Source organism: Ruditapes philippinarum, unplaced genomic scaffold, assembly GCF_026571515.1.
Source record: "Ruditapes philippinarum isolate M1 unplaced genomic scaffold, ASM2657151v2 ctg14562_1_1_1_1, whole genome shotgun sequence".
Taxonomy (NCBI): Eukaryota; Metazoa; Mollusca; class Bivalvia; order Venerida; family Veneridae; genus Ruditapes; species Ruditapes philippinarum.
In genome coordinates, this window is record NW_026866222.1 from 1 (window position 1) to 23151 (window position 23151).

At 31.4% G+C, this 23151-nt stretch overlaps 1 protein-coding gene and 1 pseudogene across 1 annotated transcript; one reads left to right on the forward strand and one right to left on the reverse strand.

Annotated features, from left to right (window-relative positions):
- Nucleotides 1-70: 70 nt before the first annotated feature.
- On the forward strand, nucleotides 71-3786 carry LOC132731816 (2-hydroxyacyl-CoA lyase 2-like; annotated as a pseudogene).
- Nucleotides 3787-7191: 3405 nt separating this feature from the next.
- LOC132731815 (NAD-dependent protein deacylase sirtuin-5, mitochondrial-like) lies at nucleotides 7192-20527 on the reverse strand (the record flags this gene model as incomplete). Its single annotated transcript, XM_060718087.1, is given in 8 exon segments — nucleotides 7192-8467; nucleotides 8615-8730; nucleotides 9346-9469; nucleotides 10321-10374; nucleotides 12713-12800; nucleotides 13414-13540; nucleotides 14259-14357; nucleotides 20372-20527. Coding segments are annotated over 8 exon segments (846 nt in total), but the record flags the coding sequence as incomplete, so codon positions are not given.
- Between the last annotated feature and the right edge of the window lie 2624 nt (nucleotides 20528-23151).

Consider the following 23151-nt stretch of genomic DNA (forward strand, 5'->3'; position numbering starts at 1 on the left):
TGTTGGACCAAAAGTTGTAGCAGAATTGAAATTAGCAATGATTAACGTAACTTTCCATATTTTCACATAGAATACAGACATGTTTTTGGAAGCCTACTGTGGCAATACAGGGAGATGTGGGCAGTTTTATGGTAAAGTTAGCAGAGGGTATGAAAGGTTACAAGTGTGACGAGGAATGGCTTAACATGCTGAGAAGCAAGGATACTGAGAAAGAAAAGGCTAACAGGTACAAACAAATGAAGTTTTTTCTTTACTTTTGTAAATCGAATCACAAATTTACTAATTGAGGACCCTTTAGTGAAATCTGAAAATGATCTTGAAAAAAGAATTTTTTCATGAATCAGTAAAGAGTCTGGTGATGTTTATATTTTACTTGGCGTTATAGGTTGCCACTTTTGTACATAAAGGGTTTATTTTCTTATGATTCTTGAATTTTAGTGCTTGTCTTGCTTTTGTCTTTTTTAACAATTTGTTTGATCTTAAGTCATACCGGTATGGCAAAGGTCATATGGCGACTTTCTAGCTTTACTGTTGGAGGAAGATCTCTTTATTTAAATTACAGGAGGACCCCAGTCTTAAATAAACTTGCTGGCCTTTTGCCAATGTTATAAAACAAGGTTGTTCATGACAAGGCTTTTACATACATGTATTTGTTATGTTGTGGATAGCAAAAAATTACAACAATTTTGACTGTTTTTCTATCTTTTCAGGGATAAATGCAGTGAGGTCACAGATGTTCATTTGAATCCAGTGAAAGTTTTACATACAGCAGAGGAAGTGATGTCAGAAGACACTATCATGGTGGCAGACGGCGGTGACTTTGTCGGTACTGCAGCTTATATCATGAGGTAAATTAAATATTTATTTTGAAATTAATCTCTGTTTATATTTCTTATGATTTTATTTAGAATATTCCTATGTTACATTGGATATCCAGAAAATAGTTCATATGTAGATATAGGAATATTTGTTTCCAGATATATATATAAAATATAGGTTATTTCTCACTAATTGATTATTTGTTTACAGTTTTGAGATAGAGGCACTTTGTTTTTAATGAACACATCTTGTTTTGTATATATTGTTAAGAAAAACTCTTAGCTGTTGGAATATGAATTGAACTGGCTTATATCTAGCATTTAGCATCAGATCAGTAATCCAGGGATCCCTGGTTTGATCATTGGGCAAGGTGATATTTCTCTCCGACAATTGATGTCGGAAATTGCAAGTATAATGGTCATTTGTCCCTTACTGCTGATTCAGAAATCATGTGGGATTAAGTAGTTGGCCACTTGAGTAGTAATTGGTAATTACTGGTTAGTTATCCAGCAAAGTCCGATAGGTTGATCAACAATCTGAGATATAGAAAAAAAGCTGTAGCAAGTTTTACTTAATTTTAGTTCTGCATAATTGTGTGTTTCAAATTTATACATGGATAATTGCATTACACAAATTCAGCAGTAAAAGTGAAAAAAGATATATTTTTTCTATTTGAGCAAACTTTCAACACTGCTATAATTGCAGGTATGTAGCATTTTGAGGTAAATCTTTATTTTTCACTTGATCACATATTGAATATGCTCACTCTTGTAGGCCAAGAGGACCTCTGAGATGGCTGGATCCTGGAGCATTTGGCACACTGGGTGTAGGTGGTGGGTTTGCGTTGGGAGCAAAACTTTGTAGGCCAGAAAGTGTGATGTATGGATTATTTATGGCGATGGGTCACTTGGTTACAGTGTGGCAGAATTTGACACCTTCACAAGACATAAGGTAGTTAGTCCCTTATAAATTAACAAAACAACATATTTTAATATTGTAAGTTTTGTGCATGATTTTATACATGATGACTATTTTAAGCAATGATATTCATGTACAGAGAAAGTTGACTCCGTGACCTAGTGGTTGATGTTGTTGACTAAATTTTTTTCCCCTTACTGCTGTTGGTTTGAATCCCTTTGAGAAACTTGGACTCTTCCTCGAAGGAAGATATTCAACTAGCTTACAGAATGTTGGTGGTTCTACTCAGGTGCCTGCTTGTGCCTGAAATAATTTACAGATGTGCACCTGAGGCCTTACGCTATCAGCAAAGCAGGAAAAGTTGCCAAATGACATAACTGTGTTGATGTGGAAACAAAATGTAAAGAAAATATGTAATGTGTTATATGATTTAAGTTCACAGTATAAAATCTAGTAACTTCTTGTTATCAGAGACTACCTAAGACCAGCAAGGAGAAATTGAGTCAAGCAGTGATAATGCGTGAAGAAGATTTTTCTTTTGGTTAAATCCTTTCTTTGATGATTTTCCAATGATTTCACTGTACCCAAAAGTGATAAGCCTTTCCTACAAGTACAGAGAAAGATTTGCTTGCACATCATTCGGTCAGACTAGACTCTGTACTGTTGGCTGACCAACTTTCAAATTTTTCATCCCTGAATTGCTAATGGACAAATTTCAACAGTGGAAGCTCTCCAAATTAATTCAAGAAATTTAGCAGGTTAATGGTTAAATTGTAACTATTAAGGTATCAACAAAGTAAACGAAAAAGTAAAATTTTCTTTTTGATTACAGACCCCAGTGATAGCCCTGGTAGGTAATGATGCTGGTTGGACACAGATATCAAGGGAACAAGTGCCAATGTTTGGAAGTAATGTGGCTTGTCAGTTAGCTGTGAGTACATTGTTTTGTATCTAATAAATGCACTACATGTTTCAAATCCTATTCATTGTGTTAAACCATCTGTATAATTAAGATCAGTACAATGTTTTACCTATTGACAACAGGTTGGTGAATTTCAGTGCTTGGCATGGTATATGTTATTTTTGAGGATTTGATTGATACATTCATTTTCATCCACTTCCTGTTCCAAACCAGTTGGCAAAAACTAGTTTCTACTGAAACAGTATTCTGAAGTATTTCATAATCATCTGCTATTGCATTACTTAAAAATACTGTTATCCTTTTCACTTATAAGAAGATGCGTACATTTTACGACTCACAGTATGGTATTTGTATATGTAACATTTATACTGTCTCTGGAGTTTCTGGGTTTAAGAGCATTTTTGCCAGTTTTATTTCAGAAGTAACAAAATAAGATACAGCACTGGTGTTGAAAGGTTAAAATTAACACAAAATCCATCAAAATTAATTAGAGGTAACTTGAGTGAACCTATGTTTTGTGAAAGGAATACAAACTATTTTGTTTTGTTTAGCATATATTATATATGCAAAATAACATTCAACATTTTTTTTTCTTTTTTCAGTTCACTGACTATGAGACAGTTGCCATAGGATATGGAGGTAGGGGCCTCAGATTGGATCGTAGTAAAGATGATAAAATCAAAGAGGTTCTGGAAGAGGCCATTAAACTTAGTAGAAATGGGGACAGTGTACTAGTCAATGCTTTAATAGGAAAAACAAATTTTAGGGAAGGCAGTATTTCTGTATAGATTGTAACGATTCACTGGTCTGCCTTGAAGCAACTGTATTTTGTAATTTTTTAAAGCTGCATATCTTCAGATTTGTGAGAATTGCAATAGAAATTTAAAATTTGATCTAATGAGTCAAAATGGCATTAAGTGTACTTAAGTGATTAATGTAGCTTGAGGCACTGACTAATACGGTAATTACTATACATGGACATTACATTGAACAAAATTTGCATTTTTCTCTTACCCAGATACTGTTGTTGATGAAATGAGTAAATTCTTGCATATTTTTCATAATACATGTACATTTAAAGTTTCAATTTTTATACATTTCTAAAATTATAGATTTATTTTCTTACATATGCCTTTTTTTGGAAGATTTATTTTACACCTATGAAGGCTTGGTGCTTTACACTAATATCATAATTCTATTTAATTTTTCTAAATGGTAACCATGACGTTCATGGGGGCATGTATGCACAGAATGTATTAAGATAAGTTTAACATATCTTTGAATCTTGAAAAACAAAAAAACATTTAAATTATAATTAGTTTTGTATGTTACATATATATGTTAAAATCGATATATTTTTATGCCACCGCAGCATCTGCGATGCGGTGGCATATAGCGATTCACCTGTGTGTGTGTGTGTTTGTGTGTGTGTTTGTGTGTGTGTTATATAGATTATATAGTGAACTTTAAAAATCTTCTTGTGAAAAACCACTAGTCCAATTTCAACCAAACTTGGCAGGATTGTTCCTTGGGTGAAGGGCTTCCAAAGTTGTTCAAAGAATTTCATTCCATGCAGAAATCTGGTTGCCATGGCAACCAAAAGGAATTATAAGAATAAATTTAAAAAATCTTCTTGTAAAGACCCAAAAGGCCTAGAGCTTAGATATTTTACATAAGGCATTGTCTGGTAGACCTCTAACAAGATTGTTCAAATTATAGCCCTTGGGTCAAAATTGGCCCCGCCCCGAGGGTCATTGATTTTCACTATGTACATATAGTAAAAACTTAAAATACCTTCTTGTAAAAACCCAAAAGGCCTAGAGCTTAGATATTTTGCATAAGGCATCTTCTGGTAGACCCTTACCAAGATTGTTCAAATTATAGCCCTTGGGTCAAAATCGGCCCCGCCCCGGGGTCATTGATTTTCACTATATGTACATATAGTAAAAACTTAAAACACCTTCTTGTAAAGACCCAAAAGGCCTAGAGCTTATATATTTTGTGTGAGGCATTGTCTGGTAGACCTCTACCCAGATTGTTCAAATTATAGCCCTGGGGTCAAAATCGGCCCCGCCCCGGGGGTCATTGGTTTTCCTTATATGTATATAGTAAAAACTTGTAGTAAAAACTTCAAAAAAAATTCTTCTAGCAATTAACAAATGCTAGAGGTTAGATATTTTGCATGAAACATTGTGTAGTAAACCTCTAGCAAGATTGTTCAAATTATAGCCCTGGGGTCAAAATTTTTCCCCTGCCCTTGGGGTCATTGATTTCAATATATACATATAGTAAAAAATAAATAAATCTTATTGTCTGATGGTACAAGGCTTAGAGCTTTAATATTTGTTAAATTATATCATCTGAAGGTACTCTACAAAAGTTATTCAAATTTTGCCTCTTGTGTCAAAATTAGCCCCGCCCCCTGGTGGCCATAGGTTTTCCTTATATGTATATAGTAAAAACTTAAAAAATCATCTTCTCTAAATTTACAAAGGCTAGAGTTAAGATATTTTGCATGAAACATTGTGTAGTGAACCTCTGGCAAGATTGTTCAAATTATAGCCCTGGGGTCAAAATTGGTTCCGCCCCGGGGGTCATTGATTTTCATTATGTACATATAGTGAAAAAATAAAAAATATTTTTGTCTGAAGGTACAAGGCATAGAGCTTTGATGTTTGATATATAATATCATTTATAGGTCCTCTACCAAAGTTGTTCAAAATTTTCCCCTGGTGTCAAAATTGGCCCTGCCCGGGGGCAGTGATTCTCATTATGTACACATAGTAAAAACAGAAAATAAACAAATGTTTTCTGAATGGAGAAAGCTATAGCTTAGATATTTGACTTGAAATGTTGTTTGGTGGACCTGTATCAAAATTGTTTTGAATTAAACCCTTAGGTCAAAATTATGCCTTGCCCAAGGGGACAGTGACCTACTTTCTTGTCCTTTGAGGTACAGCAATGACATTTTGACCATGTACACAGTTTTAGTTGTAAAATTGAACTTTGATATCAGGTGACCTAGATTTTGATGATGTGACCTACTTTCTTGTCCTTTGGTGTACAGCTATGAAATTTGAACCATGCGGTGGCATAGCATTTTTCTCAAATGCAATCTTGTTAATCATGTTTTACTTAGAAGATGTCATGGTTTTCATCTTGCAAATTAGGGAACTGTTGCACATGCAGTGTTCATACTTGATTGAGGTTTTTTGACATGTGGAACTGGAAATCTTTCTCTGAGATTTGTCTACCATTTGATGTAGGTCTATACCAATAACATGTGTGCAAAATTTCCGATCGTTCTCTCCCTCCATTTTTCTGCAATCATTTTTGTTGTGCAAAATGACGCAAATATGAAGTGTTGCAATGCTTTTCAGTCAAATCGGGCTAAAAAATCACATAAAAAAATTGATGTTCTGTTTAATTCAGAGTAAATTTCTTTATTTCGCTTTGATTTTTTTTTCATGAAAGTGCTTCACTAGATCAATGTTATAATTTTTAGGTTATAGAATTTTTTACCTTTAAAATGGTGATTGTTACTTTGTCAGTTGAGGAAACCCATTTTAGGGGACACAATTATAATTGCATATCTTTAAATTGTTACCTGCTAAGTGTGCATCAAAGAGGGCATGAACATTTAACAAATAGCCCTTGTTTGTTATATACATTGTATTTTAAATGCTTTTTTTCTGATTATTTCTATCTATCCTGTGATATTCATGGTCATTTTGAATGTTTGCATATCTTAGGAGTTCTGTCGTAATTCTTTCATTGTGTAAATTTAATTTTGAATGTGTGTGATGATGAGTGTAACTGTCTGTATGTAACAGAAAATGATAATTTCTTCATGCATGTGATAATTTACATGTATCTATGTTTCTTGGTGTTTCTGTTCAAATATATATATACATGTATATGAACAAATTGTACAAAACTGCCTTAACTGTAGCTATGTATACAAATTAAAGAATATATTAGAACTGTGAGTCAAAATTTGTTTTTTGGCCAAGGTGACAGTAATAAAGATTTAAGTTTATCAGGTATTTAATAATGAAACAAGACTACAATAGTAATACTGGGAAATTTAACCTTCAACTTAAAACAATTTTGTTCTTTCTCCAGTTTATTATTCCTAAGAAAATGTATTGAATACATATACAATATAATAAGACGTAAAACAATTTACAACTGTTTATATCAAAAACAATAAAAGTTAGCAAATACAGTAAAACATGTGTTAAAGACCACATCCATATGAAGAACACCCTGTAAAAAATGGCAATTTTTCTGTGACCTCCATTTATTAGATACAGTTACCTCCAAATAAGGATCACTTGTCTTTTAATGCCATATTCTCACTCCCCTTTAGATTGGCTTTGTTCACAGGTGTGACTGTACATGTATCAATAAAAGTAATTGTGATTAATATAAAAATGATTACCAAATAACGCTGTAATACTGTATATATGGGTTGTTCAACTAATCAAATTGATTTTTTTTTTTTTGGGGGGGGGGGGGGAGGGTTTACCGCACCAACACAGTATAGGTGATATGGTGACTTTCCAGCTTTACTTGTGAAGGAAGACCTCAGGTGCCCTTTGTACATTATTTCAGGCACAAACCAGCTACCTGAGTAGAACCACCAACATTCGGTAAGCTAGCTGGATAGCTTTCTCACAAGTAGAATCTGACCATACTTGTGCTGTTCCAACCTACAACAGTGAGTGCCAAGTGGTTTGAAATCAACAACCTTTACCACTTACATGAAATTTTCTAACCAACACAGATCACAAAAAGTCATATGGTAAAGACATCGGCAGGGATTATTAACAGTAACAAAATAATGTAAAAAGACTCCTATCACTAATGTATTTCTATTTTCATTTTGGCCTTATGGCAATTCATATAAATTTCCTAAGTCAGAATTTTCGTAACAAGAATCATTATAATTTATTACTATTTGGAAATATATTAATCAGAACAACAAGAAGTGAGAATAAACACCAAAACAACTCAATAATACAGGTCAAAATTATTGATATTTGCTTAAAAGTGCATATTGCATCTCTACATCAAAGATGTGTCTTTGTCATTGATGATGCACCCTACCATAACATCCAATTAGATAAATGCACAACGATAAAAGATTTGATAGCTGAGATGATCAGAAATGACCTAAGAGGTAGGTGTGTACAAGTAAGCAACACAATACAGATCCAAAGTATAAACCAACAGCACCACAACAACACTTAAGCACTTTCACAGTTACACCAGAATGTCTGAAGTGTTTGAATTGAAGGAGGTATAAGGAAAAGAAAAGGAAGAAAAGAATGATGAAACAAGCATTGGAACTTAACACAAGTGCCATGTTGGCCAAGCATTACTATGATGACCTGGGCCTCGTTGCTTTCTGTGCACAGTGTTGGACACTTGTACAAAATACCACTGGCACATATAGATACAAAACAAATCTGTACACTTCTACAATATATTGAGGGTTCAGACCGCAAAACTGCAATAACTTATATGAGATAAAGAAGGACTTACAACAGTTTTGCGTCAACCCTTGGTACATGAAATGTGATCAATCAATCAATATGAAATCACATGTATATATACATTTTGCACAAAAAATATCAAAATAATATAAAAAATCTAAATAAATTTCACAGTATTTTTAGCACTTTTAAGAACTTCTATTTGTTTTTCAATCCTGCATGGAATTATAAATTAGATGAGGATTCTGACTCCGTTGGCGCTAGTGCCACAGGTACGGTGCTTCCACAGGGTCCTTGAAAGTGAAATCTGAAAAATATACATAGAAAACCATAATCACAAATATTGCCTTTGATTTGACCTTGGTTTTAAGAATTGTTTATACTAGTTTAATGAAATTAATAACTTTTAATAAAACTTTTTTGAAATTATGAATAAAATGAGATAAATTATTACCCAAATCCTGTTGTAGCAGGAGTTTCTTCAATGTTAAATTCCGCCACTGGCACACCTCTAGAGGCAACCATGGGGGCGTACATGGCTGCAGGATACACAACAGATGATGTTCCTACCTAAAAATAGAATTTACGACAAGCTTATGACATCAGTATATATATCTAGGTTAACATTCTCACTCATGCAGTCAAACCAATCAATGTACTGTAACTTGCTCTATTTTATTATTTTTTGAATCCCTCGCGCTAAAAAAAGGTCAGTTCTGAATTAAAAAGGGGGAAAAAAAAAACACTACAAATAATTTTGCAGGATAAGAATTAGTTCCAATTTTACTAGTTGGCACCACCTTAAAAATGCAATCCTTGATTCTGCACCAGTTATTATCTGTTTCTCTGTCAACTTAACCTCATGAATTATTTAGTTTATTACAGCATTATTATATTATATTAGTATACAATTTATCATGATTATCAATTTTCCTCTGATTTGTTTGCTTAAGCGATGGATCTTGTTCATCGATTCGCTCATCGTGTAACATAGACATTTAGTGCTTCTTAACAGAATGTTTGTATGACTTCACATTAAAATATATGCACTGCCATTCATTACCATTATTACACAGTCATGAAAGTGGCACAGGTTTGTGATAATTATTTAAGACTATATTTAAGTCTTTTCATTTATGAAAATTAAACAGAAAACAAAAATATAGGATTTCAAAGTATTCTTACCACTAGGCAGAGATCACAAGCTGTAAGTTCATTGTCTGCAGCCGTCAGTACCTCCGGGTATAATCCCTCCCCAAACCATACAACATGGGGTCTTAGTAATCCACCACAGGAATCTTTCTTACATCTGAAGGAAGAATAAGGGATTATTGCCATAATTATTTTCAATACTAGTTGGCATGGGCTATGTACTGTTGATTGCTCAATTTCAGTCACTCATTCAAAGACTTGGTACTTTTTTTAGAGCTGTAATTGCTTCGGTGTGAAGCATATCAACGATATATCAATATCGGGTGACAAATATCAATGATACATCATATATTTATTGATAATTGCCTATCATTACTTGTCTGTCATTCACGTTCATACCTGTTTAAACTAGAGCTATCACTAAAGGTGATTAATACCCCCACCAGCAACTTTGACTTTTTGAAAATAAGTGGTCTGAAGAAAAATTTGAACTCGGCTTAACCTTAATTGCAATACCAACCTGGGTCTTCATACAAACTTGCTATACATAAAGTTTGATTACAATATCTCATTCCTAACTCCTAGTTATTGTCTGAAACAACTTTTCTATTTTTAGTAATGGTGACCTTCACTTTGGCCCCAGGGGGTCTAATTGCAATACCAACTGGAGTCTTCATATAAGCTTGCTTTACACCAAGTTTGATTACAATAGCTCATTTCTAACTCTACATACTGTCCCGAAACCATTTTTCTATTTTTAGTAACGGTGACCTTGACCTTGGCACCAGGGGGGTCAAAGTGCAACACCAGCTGGGGCCTTCATATAAGCTTGCTATACACCATTTCAGTTTTTTTAAATTCTTTTCTGCAAAAACATGGATAAAATGACACTTCCTTGATAATTGAAATGCATATTTACCATCTGACCAAAATTGCTCAGGTAATTTTTTCATACAGGAGATGTAATACTATACACTTTATATGCTGCTGATCATGATAATGTGTTACCTTGGAAGATCTTCTTCTTTTATTCTGGCATCTTCAGCAAATTCATCTGGTGCTCTGCAATTGTGACAATGTTTTATAATTATGTTACATGTAGTTTCGTGTTTAATTACCTTAAAGTGGATGGGTCTACATCAGGCACATTTTCCATAATTTTTCCAAAATTTGAAATTTAATATTATTGAAAAATATAGTAGTCTATTATATAATCTATAAATAGCTTTGAAATGCATTTTCTGATTGGCCAAGAAGTAACTTTTTTTTCCATAAAAAATAACAGGTCATTATCAGATTATTTTCACTGTTTTTTTTTTCTCTCTAAAAATGAATTTTCAGAACCAATTTCTTCCCTTTAAATAGATTTTCTGGATATCTCTCAAAAGACACGAGGGTATGACATGACGTCAAGCCAAGTTTATTGTTATTATTCAGAAAATCATTGGGTGACTTGCAAATAAGTCAAATCAGTCTTTTTTTTAAGGAACCATTTTTATATTTTAAAGAAAATTATAAATAGGGTTTAATAATGAAAAAGAAAAAAAGAAATAAATAAACAATTTTAGTCATAATCAATTTCAGATTTCATAAGCCATATAAAAGCTATTTGTAAATTACATAATAAAACAGATATGTACTTTTTAGCTGGTAAATATGATGTGATATGTAGTGAAAAATTAATATTGATCAATTGGTCAATATCATTTCTTTCTGTACTATCATATTCACCAGCTAAAAAGTCTATATTTATATAATATCATATAATAATGAATATTCTTATATATATATTGCTTGAAAAATATATTGATTAATTTAAGTTCTAAATGATTCAGTATGAACATTTACATATGATAAATAATAATGTTCTGTTCTAGAACAATATCTTGTCTTCTATATGAATATATTTAATATTAATTCATGTATTCATGTATCTCACACTTGCAAACAACATCCATGTACAACTCTTTTATAGTTTGAAGTTCTTGAGGGTACAACGGTATCAAAGATTCAATGTCTCAAGGTTCAACTGTATTTAATTAATTCTGTCTTTCCATAAATTCACAAACTATAATTTCATCATTTGAACATCAGCATAATGAAAACCAAAATAATTATTATGCTGAACTGACAGTGAAAAAAAAACAAAAGAAAAGCAATAAAGACAACAAAAAACTATTTAATTGTAACCAATAAAAACAGCTACACCTTGACTCAGGTAAAATTTTAGTTTTAAAGAAATAAAATTTTATAATATTAAAACAACTTCATCTTAGCTCAATTAAAATTTTAGTCTTCAAGAACTTAATACCAGAAAGGTATTTTTATACAATGCAAATCTTATATGCATCAGTAAGTTTGGGAAATCTTGTTCATCTGATGTTAGATTGAAATTCATTTACAAGGTTTAGCACCTGGAGTTAACTATCACTCTTCCTGCATAGTTTTGACATGTAATACTAGATACTGACAATAAAATGGTTTGTTTAGTCGATGTGAATTATAGTGTTTCAACGCATTTCAAAGTTGTTTATAGTATGTCATTCAGATACTAAATAAACAGTTTTATTAATCATAATTATAGAGAAATGTCAACACTTAACTTTTCCATGCACTCACATAAAATCATTTTATCAAAAGTCCTAGACTAAAAGTATGTCTTCAAGTGTGCCTAAACTAATATAGAGGTTTCTGCAATGGCCCCAATATATCAAAATAACCATTTTGATTGGGGAAGAAATAGGAAGGAATAGATTACTGAAAATATTACTTTCTAGCAACATGTACATGTATAACAGTCTGAACAAAAATATAGATACGTAAGATATGTAAGTGAAGGAAAAACTGTGAATTAGTCCATAATGGAAGGTCTGTAATACCATTAAAGTGACATTTAAAATACTCATATTTCATTATCAAGTTTAGTTGAATAGCCTATATATTTCAAAAGATTGACTGTTATAATGGTGATTGACTTACAGTTGATATTGGAAAATATTTAGAATAAAATATAAATTTGCCTAAAATATAAAAAGATTGCCCCTCTCTTTTTATAGTTTGAATGTTACATAAATAGTTACAGAAAATACCTTAGGCCATGTGAGTTATTTTTAATTCATTCTAAGTAAATTATAAAACTGAGAGGTATTATTGCAAAATGTAAACTTAATTTGAATTTCACCCATTCACTCAGTATATACCCTTTGATGGGCATAATGTCACCATTTCATTATCAATCAATCAATCAATCAATCAATCAATCAATCAATCAATCAATCAATCAATATCAGCAGAAAATAGCTTATATAGCTAGTGTTATTATGTTTAATGTCACCACCTATGAATAAAGATTATCTTATCTTATCAACATGACATATTATGATCAGAGGTAATTTCTCACCCTTTATCTCGTAATGCCTCGCAAATTGGACTGTCATAATTCTTGGCTATATCTCCACACTTTGTACATCTAGTTGTGAATAAATTACCTTTAAAAAAAAATTGAACAGTAACGTTAAAGATAAAATATATAAAATGTTTTCATATATCCTTCATATATTATATATCCTTCTTCGAATTTGAAAACTGTCCATAAGAAGTTCAATATTGAGATAAAAGGTTACAGGTGTAATTTTTTGTAAAGCATGTTCATGACTGTGCAGGCTAGCCAAGCGCTCTTGTTGTGAAGCAACATTTTCACGCTGGTGGCTAAAGTCTGTTATTAGCGCCTCTAAATTTTAAGTGGTGAAAGCTGCATGCTAAAATATTTCAAGAAAATCAATCTTGAGAAAACTGTTATAAAATGTTAAGACAAGTAAAAATATTAAAGATTCCAGTAATAATTCACATGTTATGTGTTATTAAAGACTGATTTTGCAGTATTTATCACCATATTTTTACAGCATGACTAATGCAGTAAGGAGTATTTATACATAGTTTTACCTCTTTATGGTAATTTTCATGGATTGCAGTTGCAATGTGTTCATTTCACAATTTTTTACTTTAAATATAGTTTCAAAATTTTCATGAAAATTAATATGGACCTGAAGGCGTGCTGCTTTAAATAACAAGGAGAAAATGAAAGCTTTAAAAAAATATTACCATGCAATTCTATGATATTTTCCGAGCCAGCTCGCTTATGAAGTTCATCAATATTTTGTGTCACAATCACCACCCTACGTCCTTGACCTTTTAACCTCTTCTCACATTCAGCTATAGCAATATGGGCCTGAAATACCAGAAATAATTAAAATAATTGCTGATTGCACACATGTTTTAATCCTAACCATGCAAAATTTGTTTAAATGAAACTGCCCGACAAATTTGAAATTTAGGGACTGAAATATCTAAATCACTATTATATAATTAAGCAGTTAACATTGCACAGTACTGTCAGACTGTGCAAATCATCAGCCTGTTCTAACTCAGTACTGGCATTAAGCACAGGAATTTTCATACATGCATCTTGCACTGAAATGAGGTAAAAACTATGTTAAAAGGGAGCTAATTAACGGGTCTGTCTCTCTACTCTGTGACTGGAGGTTCAAGCCGTAACATGGTATTATAAATGGAATATCATACATGGCCTTTTTAGTTACATTGAGAGGCAAACTTGAAACTGCTGTCAAAATACCTCAATGACTTTGCTTTATACTGGGAATAGACAAATACAATGTATGTTTATGCTAATACATGTAGCAATGATGTTGGCCAAATAAACACATAGAATCTGACATTTTGACCCAAAAGGAATTATAAATTCAACCTTTTAACTGTAAATAATTTCTACAAATAAACAACATCCTATTTTACTGAACAAAAATTAGACAATTTCATGAAAACTGCTGAACCTAAATAAACACAAACAGCTAGAAGACCCAGCAATTATAAGAAGCTCTCTTGATAGCTGTAGAGTTTTGTTATAGATATAAGACAAAACTTGGTACCTTATTTGGTTGTTTAGAGCCCATCACCTCACGTCTGTAATGATAGAATTCCCACACCAACGATGGATTGGATTCAAATGCCTCTGGAGTTGCAAGTTGCTAAAAAATAAGAATTTAAGAGTTAATGGCAAGCTACAAAGAAAAATCTAATCAATACTTGATACATTACTTTCAACATGTTTTTTTTTTCTTTCCCAAAATGCTATTGAAATACAAATGAGCTTTGCGACCAGCATGGATGGGTTTGCGACCAGCATGGATCCAGACCAGCCTGCACCTCCACACAGTCTGATCAGGATCCATGCTGTTCGCTATCAGTTTCTCTACTTGTAATAGGGTTTGTAAGCGAACAGCATGGATCCTAAACGGACTGCGTGGATGCGCAGGCTGGTCTGGATCAATGCTGGTCGCAAACCCATTATGTTGGTTTTGTCATTACTTTAACTTTATGTAGAGCACTGACCACTATTCAGGCCATGATTATAAATGATATAAATGTTAAAAAATATATAATGCAATATCATGACATCTTGTCTTCAAAATATATAAAGAATGCAATGTCCTTTTATCACATAGTGATACCCATGCCCCTTTTGTTACTATGTAAAACTGGCACTGCCCTGCATATATAAAGCACAGACGCTTGTGGTTTGGAGCTCAAAACGCCTTTAAAATCCAAATAAAATGCATATTTGTCAATCCCAGGACATGTACTGATCATATATATCAAAAAATCTTAATATATGCCGTTTTGAAAAAAAATCATATTTCAACAACTATAATAATACACAAGATAAAAATGTTCGCCGGAAAAAATCCGCACCCCTACCGTCATAATCACCATGTATTTTAATCCATTTCCAATATTTTCACATAATCCTTTGGTCTATCGACACAGAAGATATAATTCTTCACGATGATGGTCAATTTTAAACTTCAACGGTAATATAAACAACGCAACAGCCGAAATAAACATCAATATTATCGCCGTTTTTTTCCAACGACAAAATCTTTCGATAAATTCAATGGACCAGACGGCTATGAACGAAGCTATCCGATTATGGGGTACGTTACGATACCGAAATCAACTTGATTTCGGTAAAGTTACCGAAATCAACTTTTCATTACCGAAATCAATTCGTAAAAACCAACCTAATTAAAATATTGCTTTTATTTCTTCATTATTTGATGAAAATTAGTGAAATAGACTTTCAGTTAAAAAATCTATTGAAAATATTTTATTTTAATGATGTTATTAACAAAAATGTAATTATTGAGTTAATTCCCTTTGTTCTAAACAACCAGTTATATGTATAGCATTACCGAAATCAGCTGTGAAGTTTAAATTATGTATATAAAATACATGTATAATACATATATAGTGATTATTTAAGATAATTTATGTTTTTGAAATTAAAGGAAACCAGACTGCATTGATGAGAGCGTTCAGTTGCAACTGAATAGAATTCGCGTGTAATATCTGGGGAGGCGCTCTCGTCATGGCCCATCTTTTTTCTTTTCTTTTTCTTCTTTTTTTAAGTAACATAGTAATAAAGTAATTAATAAACAAATAACTAAATAAATAACTAAATAAATAAATACTAAACGTGCGCTGTCACTGATGCTTATACACGTGCTATAATTTCAATGTATAGGCACGAAAAGGAGGGGGGGGGGTAAATAAAATGTTAAGTTAATAACTTTTTTTATGTTTAATTATTGTACATTATTTGAGTATAAAAGAACAATGATGCGTGTAAAGCATTCATAGACAAGGAAACAACAATAAAATAAATGTTATTCGGGCCTATATTAATGTGCAAGGAACTTGCCGAAATTTATAACGAACAGAACATATCTTCTATTTCCACCGATTATTAATAGAATATGGAACATGGATATGAAAAAAGTGATATATATTCATTTAACACGGTACAGTATTAATGAACGAAGTAAAAAAAAAATTCTCTAACCTATGAAATGAACTTTCGAACAGGGGTTGATTTACTTTTAGTCATTATGCAATAAAATATATTGCAGGTTTAGAGATATTTGGTACAGAAATTATGTATGTACAGCAACCATTTATTACAAGACATTAGCACAAGCATGTTATATATCTGCACGTGATTATCGTGCATAACAATTTTCTTATCAAATAGTATTCATAAAAAGCTCTGATCGGACTATGATGGAAAAATATGATACTCTGTAATATGAGTTAAATCTCATTATAAATTTTGTACTTGTATGATTTATGAGTTTGAATACAGATATACGTATAATTCGACTGCTCTAAAAAAAATCCATAAAACATTGTATAATGTATCAGGCAGTAAAATTGGAAAGTTTGTGTCTTTCTTTTATTGAACAGTTAAACTATATATCAACAAATCGCTAACATATGTTATGGGGACTGTTTATTATAATATTTTTATGTTTTAGTCATTTATTTAAATGTTTATTACGAAATAAACCGATGGTTCATTATAATATTTTATCTTTACCATACATTGTATGTCAACTGTACCACCTGTCTTAATTACTTCACACCTTACTTAATACAGTAATACACAACGTGTCATATCGTACAAGTTACAACATTACATAATTGAAATTTGTCAGTTTAAAATGTTCCATCATATAAATATATATCAGTCAATCCATAAATTTATGCTGTTTACAGATATGAAATTTAAAATGATTATAAATCGATCAACATAAAATCATGACTTTTCAACTTTTCCAATAAGTAGAATATGTAGTTATTAATATAGTATAAAGTATCCGGGACATCAAAATAATGCATCAATTTGGAACAACTGATATGCAATTTGGTTATAATAATATCAAAGCACCTTGTCTCATATACTGTAATGTTTTCTACGGAAATGTATAGCGACCACCCCTACATGTTAATTAAAACAGATCTTTTGACAATTTATTTAATATAACATTATATTTTTACCAGCTTACTAGATCTGAAATATTTATACTATAAAACTATAAAAAAAAGTCTTTCTAAAGTTTCCATGCGCCGATGTATATTAAAGGATTGCGGTTAACGAGTATGTAATGTCAACTAGCACCTCCATTGTCCGAGCACGTGTATGTTTGCTCTTTAAAGTAAAGGTGTTATGATTACATGATTAATGGCAACCGCTACGTCTTTTTATTTTAATCAAATCATAATCATTGGATTTAAATTAAATACTGTGATAATTTCCAATCAACTATTTTAATAGTGATCTCAATTAGGCGGATAACTTCAAACACAGTTTTGTTTAATCTTGTATTTTGAAATCATTAAGAAACATCAAAGAGATGATACGCTGCTATGTTATCTGACTAAAGGGAAAATTTAAACATTGAAAATATGCGATATGAATTCAAAGTTTAAAACTCACTCAAATATCTTTTTCATAGACTTCTGAAATTCATGCAAATTATTTAGGGATTGTTCTCATCTTTGAAATGAAATCTGATTTGATTTCGGTAATGCAACACATTAATAACAAGGGAAGTAATCATGATATAATATACATATCCATCTATAACATCATCATTTTTTTATAATTAAATATTATTTTCCTTTGTTTATGGTTCAGTTTGAATGATTTTATATTAATTAATAAAACAAGATCTAATAAAATGTTTATTTTAAGTTTTACAAGCCGATTTCGGTATGGTAACATATATTTCGGTTCGTGACAAATCAGGGAAGTATTCTTGATATTTAGATATTTGTTTCTAATTTCATAATTATTAATTATTTCGAACTGATTTTTTGCATGAAAGTCAAACTAAACCTATTGTAATAGATTATAATAGAAAAAATATAATAAAACGCTTAATTGTGATTGTACAAGCAGATTTCGGTATGGTAACATTTATTTCGGTTCGTGACAAATCAGGGAAGTAATCTTGATATTTAGATATTTGTTTCTAATTTCATAATTATTTATTATTTCGAACTGATTTTTTGCATGTAAGTCAAACTTAACCTATTGTAATATATTATAATGGAAAAAATATAATAAAACGCTTAATTGTGATTTTATAAGTTGATTTCGGTAATGAAAAGTTGATTTCGGTAACTTTACCGAAATCAAGTTGATTTCGGTATCGTAACGTACCGCGATTATGTGGTTCCCAAACTTAAAAGCGCTGCGCATTTTGCACACGGCAAAGCTGGGGCCACATAATCGGATAGCTTCGTTCATAGCCGTCTGGTCCATTGAATTTATCGAAAGATTTTGTCGTTGGAAAAAAACGGCGATACTATTGATGTTTATTTCGGCTGTTGCGTTGTTTATATTACCGTTGAAGTTTAAAATTGACCATCATCGTGAAGAATTATATCTTCTGTGTCGATAGACCAAAGGATTATGTGAAAATATTGGAAATGGATTAAAATACATGGTGATTATGACGGTAGGGGTGCGGATTTTTTCCGGCGAACATTTTTATCTTGTGTATTATTATAGTTGTTGAAATATGATTTTTTTTCAAAACGGCATATATTAAGGTTTTTTGATATATATGATCAGTACATGTCCTGGGATTGACAAATATGCATTTTATTTGGATTTTAAAGGCGTTTTGAGCTCCAAACCACAAGCGTCTGTGATATAAAGAGGATATTTGTTTGTTTTGCATGTAAAATTGAAATATATTACACTGAGTGAACACCAGATGCAGATTGTTGCCAAGAGTGAAAACAGAATAGTTGGTGTTCACAAATGAAATATATTTAAATCTTACATGTAATACAAATAAATTTTCTTTTTATTTCATGCTTTTTAGGTGATTTTAAGAATTTTTTACTGATTTTGCAGTGTAACATTGCGCATTCTCCTTTATGACATCATCACATCATGACATCACATCATCAATTTTGAAATGTAGTTCTGTTAAATTTCTCTAATTTTGTTACATTTTTAACATGATATATGATGACATCAACTTTCTTTTCCTAAAGAAGCAAAATTTACGTATGATGGCATTTATTTTTGCCTGTCAATCTATTTAGTTATGATATTCTTTTCATCTGCACTGAGATCTAGTCTGGCTACAGTGAAAATTAGTAGATCAGGCTACAGTGATTATATTTTATAAATTTCACTAGTGGTTTATCACAATATAATCATCTGATATATTACATTATCACATAAACCGCGGCGCAGGAGTGTAATAAAGACATTTAATAAAAACGATATTACACTAGACGATATTACACTAGTGTAATAACACTTTGACGTCACGTCATTTGCACTATAAACATAGCGTTAAAACGCGCTAATGTTAACGTTACACTATAGGCGCGTCAAAGAAAAATGACTCTTGTTAACAGTTTACCGTTCTTATTTTATATATGTGATAAATAGAATATTATATTCGTGTAGATTCAATACTAAATTTATTGAACTCGTTGAATAAAACAATATTATGCTCGCCAGAGGCTCGCATAATATGATTTTATTCAACTCGTTCCATAAATTTAGTATTAAACCTACACTCATTTAATATCCTCTATGTATTATACTGGAAAGCATGGAATAAATTGATGTAACGTCATTTGCATTATACAAATATAGCATTAAGACACCCTAAATGTTAGCATTACACTATTAAGGCATGTCAAGAATGAAAAAGGTTTACTTTCACTGTAAAGAGGTAAAGAGTTCTTATGTTGGGTATGTGATAAATAGAATATTATATTCATGTAGATTCATTACTTAATATATTGAACTCATTGAGAAAAATAATATTATGCTCACCAGAGGTTCACATAATTATATAATTTATACAACTCGTTCAATAAATTCAGTATTGAATCTAAACTCGTTAATGAGCCCCGCCATGGCAAAACCAACATAATGGGTTTGCGACCAGCATGGATCCAGACCAGCCTGCGCAGTCTGATCAAGATCCATGCTGTTCCCTATCAGTTTCTCTACTTGTTATAGGGTTTGTAAGCGAACAGCATGGATCCTGATCAGACTGCGCGGATGCGCAAGCTGGTCTGGATCCATGCTGGTCGCAAACGCACTATGTTGGTTTTGTCGTGACGCGGCTCAATTTTAATATCCTGTATGGCACAGCCTCTATACCTGAGCCTGCCATGTCCTCCAAAATCCTCCGGCACCTCTGAATGTTGGTACTCCACTTTCTGCACTCACACCAGCTCCAGTCAGCACTACTATATGTTTCGCCTTGTCAAACTTCTCACGGAACGCTGCCATATCAGAACTCGGCATTTTTTGTTCCTGAAATTTCACACATTGTAACAGAATCACAGCAAAGATTTTAATTAAAAGCTCTACAATAGTCTGCTCAGAACAGTTGTTAAGATGAATTATTCAGATTTATTGCATCAAGCTCGACTTGTTTCTGATGTTTCATTATAAAATGAAGATAAAAGGAATTTATGAGCCTGAAATATCAAAAGTTTAAATCACGTAATTTGACTTAAATGCTGAATAAATGAAATTTACAATGCATTATGAAACTACTATTGCTATGGTAAAAGGAACAAACAAGAAGCAGAATGTTTCGTAGGGTAAGAAACATGTAATATGAGGTAGCTTACATAAACATGTATGCAAGAGAAAATAATATGTAAAGATAAATTTTATTAAAAGTATGTGATGTTGAGGTATTAGGTTTTTTTTTTTTTTTTTTTTAATTTGATGTAGATCTATAAATAGTTTCAAAGTTTTATGAAATACCTTGTAATATTATCAGTAATACCAACTGTTATTAGTTTAATATTGTAATATAACATAGAAACAATGTTAGGACAAGTTTTGTGCTTTAAGTATCACACTTCTACTACTTTGAATTAATTACTCTTGACATTAAACAAAAATAAACCCATGATTCTAAATATAATGTCAAAATAAACCCATGATTCTTAACATGTCAAAATAAATCGATTATCCTAAACATAGTGTCAAAATAAACCCATGATTCTGTACATGATGTAAAAATATGCCCATGATTCTAAACATACCGGAAACGTAAAAATAAACCCATGATTCTGTACCTGATGTAAAAATATGCCCATGATTCTAAACATATCAGTAATGTAAAAATAAACCCATTCCTAACATTATGTAAACCCATGAATCTAAACATTACAAAAAACTTAAACCATGATTCTAAACATTACAAAAAATAGACCATGATTCTAATTTTATGCAAAAAAATACATGTAAACCCATGATTCTAAACATTAGGCAAAGATAGACCCATGATTATAAGTACACTGTATTACGAAAACAATAGACCCAGGATTCTAAACATTTTTCAAAAAAAAGACAAATTATTCTGAACATAATAAAATATAGACCAATGACCTATTAAACATTAATAATATGCACAAATAAACCCATGATGCGAAAATATTCTGGAACGGAATTACCACACCGATACAGTTATCTTAACAAGATATAGAGCATTATTCCAGGTGGAATCAGAAGGGAATTTGGCAAATAATGAACCAGTTAAAATGAATATGTAGAAAATTTATCTGAGAATAATATTGATATAAAATAATTATAACACAAATCTAAATTCAAGAATATAATACCTAAAGCAACGTAATAATCATAACCTATAATTAAGTATAGGTTAAAGCAGCATGCCTACAGATGAGCCAAATATTTCGATAAAATCAAACGTGAGAAAAATTTACTAAGACTTAAGGAAAAGTAAAAATATTCAAGATTTAAGCAACAACTTAAATGTTATGTGCGATTAAAGATTGATTTTTCAATATTTATAACAATATTTCTACTGCGTTTCTAACACAGTAAAGACTTTTTTCGAATATTTTGACCCAATTTTGGTAATTTACGCGAGTTGCGAGTGATGTTTGTTATGTGTAAATTGCTTGCTTTTCATTACTTCACAATATTTTACTTTTAAATACATTTTCAATTTTTTCATGAAAATTAACACAAATCTGGAGGCGTGTTACTTTAAAGTTTATAAGTACGTATTTACATTGTACAAAATTTAATTGGTCGGGCATGGTTACGATTCATTTGAAATACTACAATCCTATGAGTATTGGACAAAATAATTTCAAACACTAACTTTATGTATATATCAATTTCATAAAATGATTTTGTAAATATGTGCTTATCACTGTTACACATATACTTTACCTTGATAAATATCTTAAAGGCCTATAACACGCCAGAAATGCCTCCAGATTAGCGAAACTATTTCAAGAAAATTACACTGGATAAAAATTTATTAAGATTTTAAGAAAAAATAATAGATTCAAGTAAGCGCTGTTTTTGCATATTTTGACTTTTTTTTGGTTATTTACTTTGATTGTGTAAGTATCCCTTGAAACTTCTTTTTGCTCACTTGCTTTCAAAATTTTCATGAACATTGGCATGAATCATTCTTGAGGTATATGCTGCTTTAAAAAAAAAACCCAACTAATTTTGTATTTATAAGATCCAATGAAAGATTAAAATCATATATTTTTAAGACAGGGAGGAATCAAATTTCAACAAATTGAAACTTCCTGATTGGAAGATTTGGCAATTTTTCAAGGTACATACATAATATGCCCAACAATTAAATTATCATAGTATCACTTGACTACAAACCTATTTTATTCTCAAAAGTATTTATTTTATATAAGCTAATTATAAAATTTTATATTCATTATGTACATAGTTATGTGCATTCAATAAACATTAACATCCATTTTAAATACAAGATGGAAAAACCAGGTCTCAGGCAATTAAATTTTTTTTTTTGCTGAGCACTGTCTCAAATCTAAGGATATTCAATCAGTGTTCATTCTGTATCAGTTTTTAATCAATTAATTAGTTGTGATCTGAGTCTAAGCTTTATAGATAATTTCTTA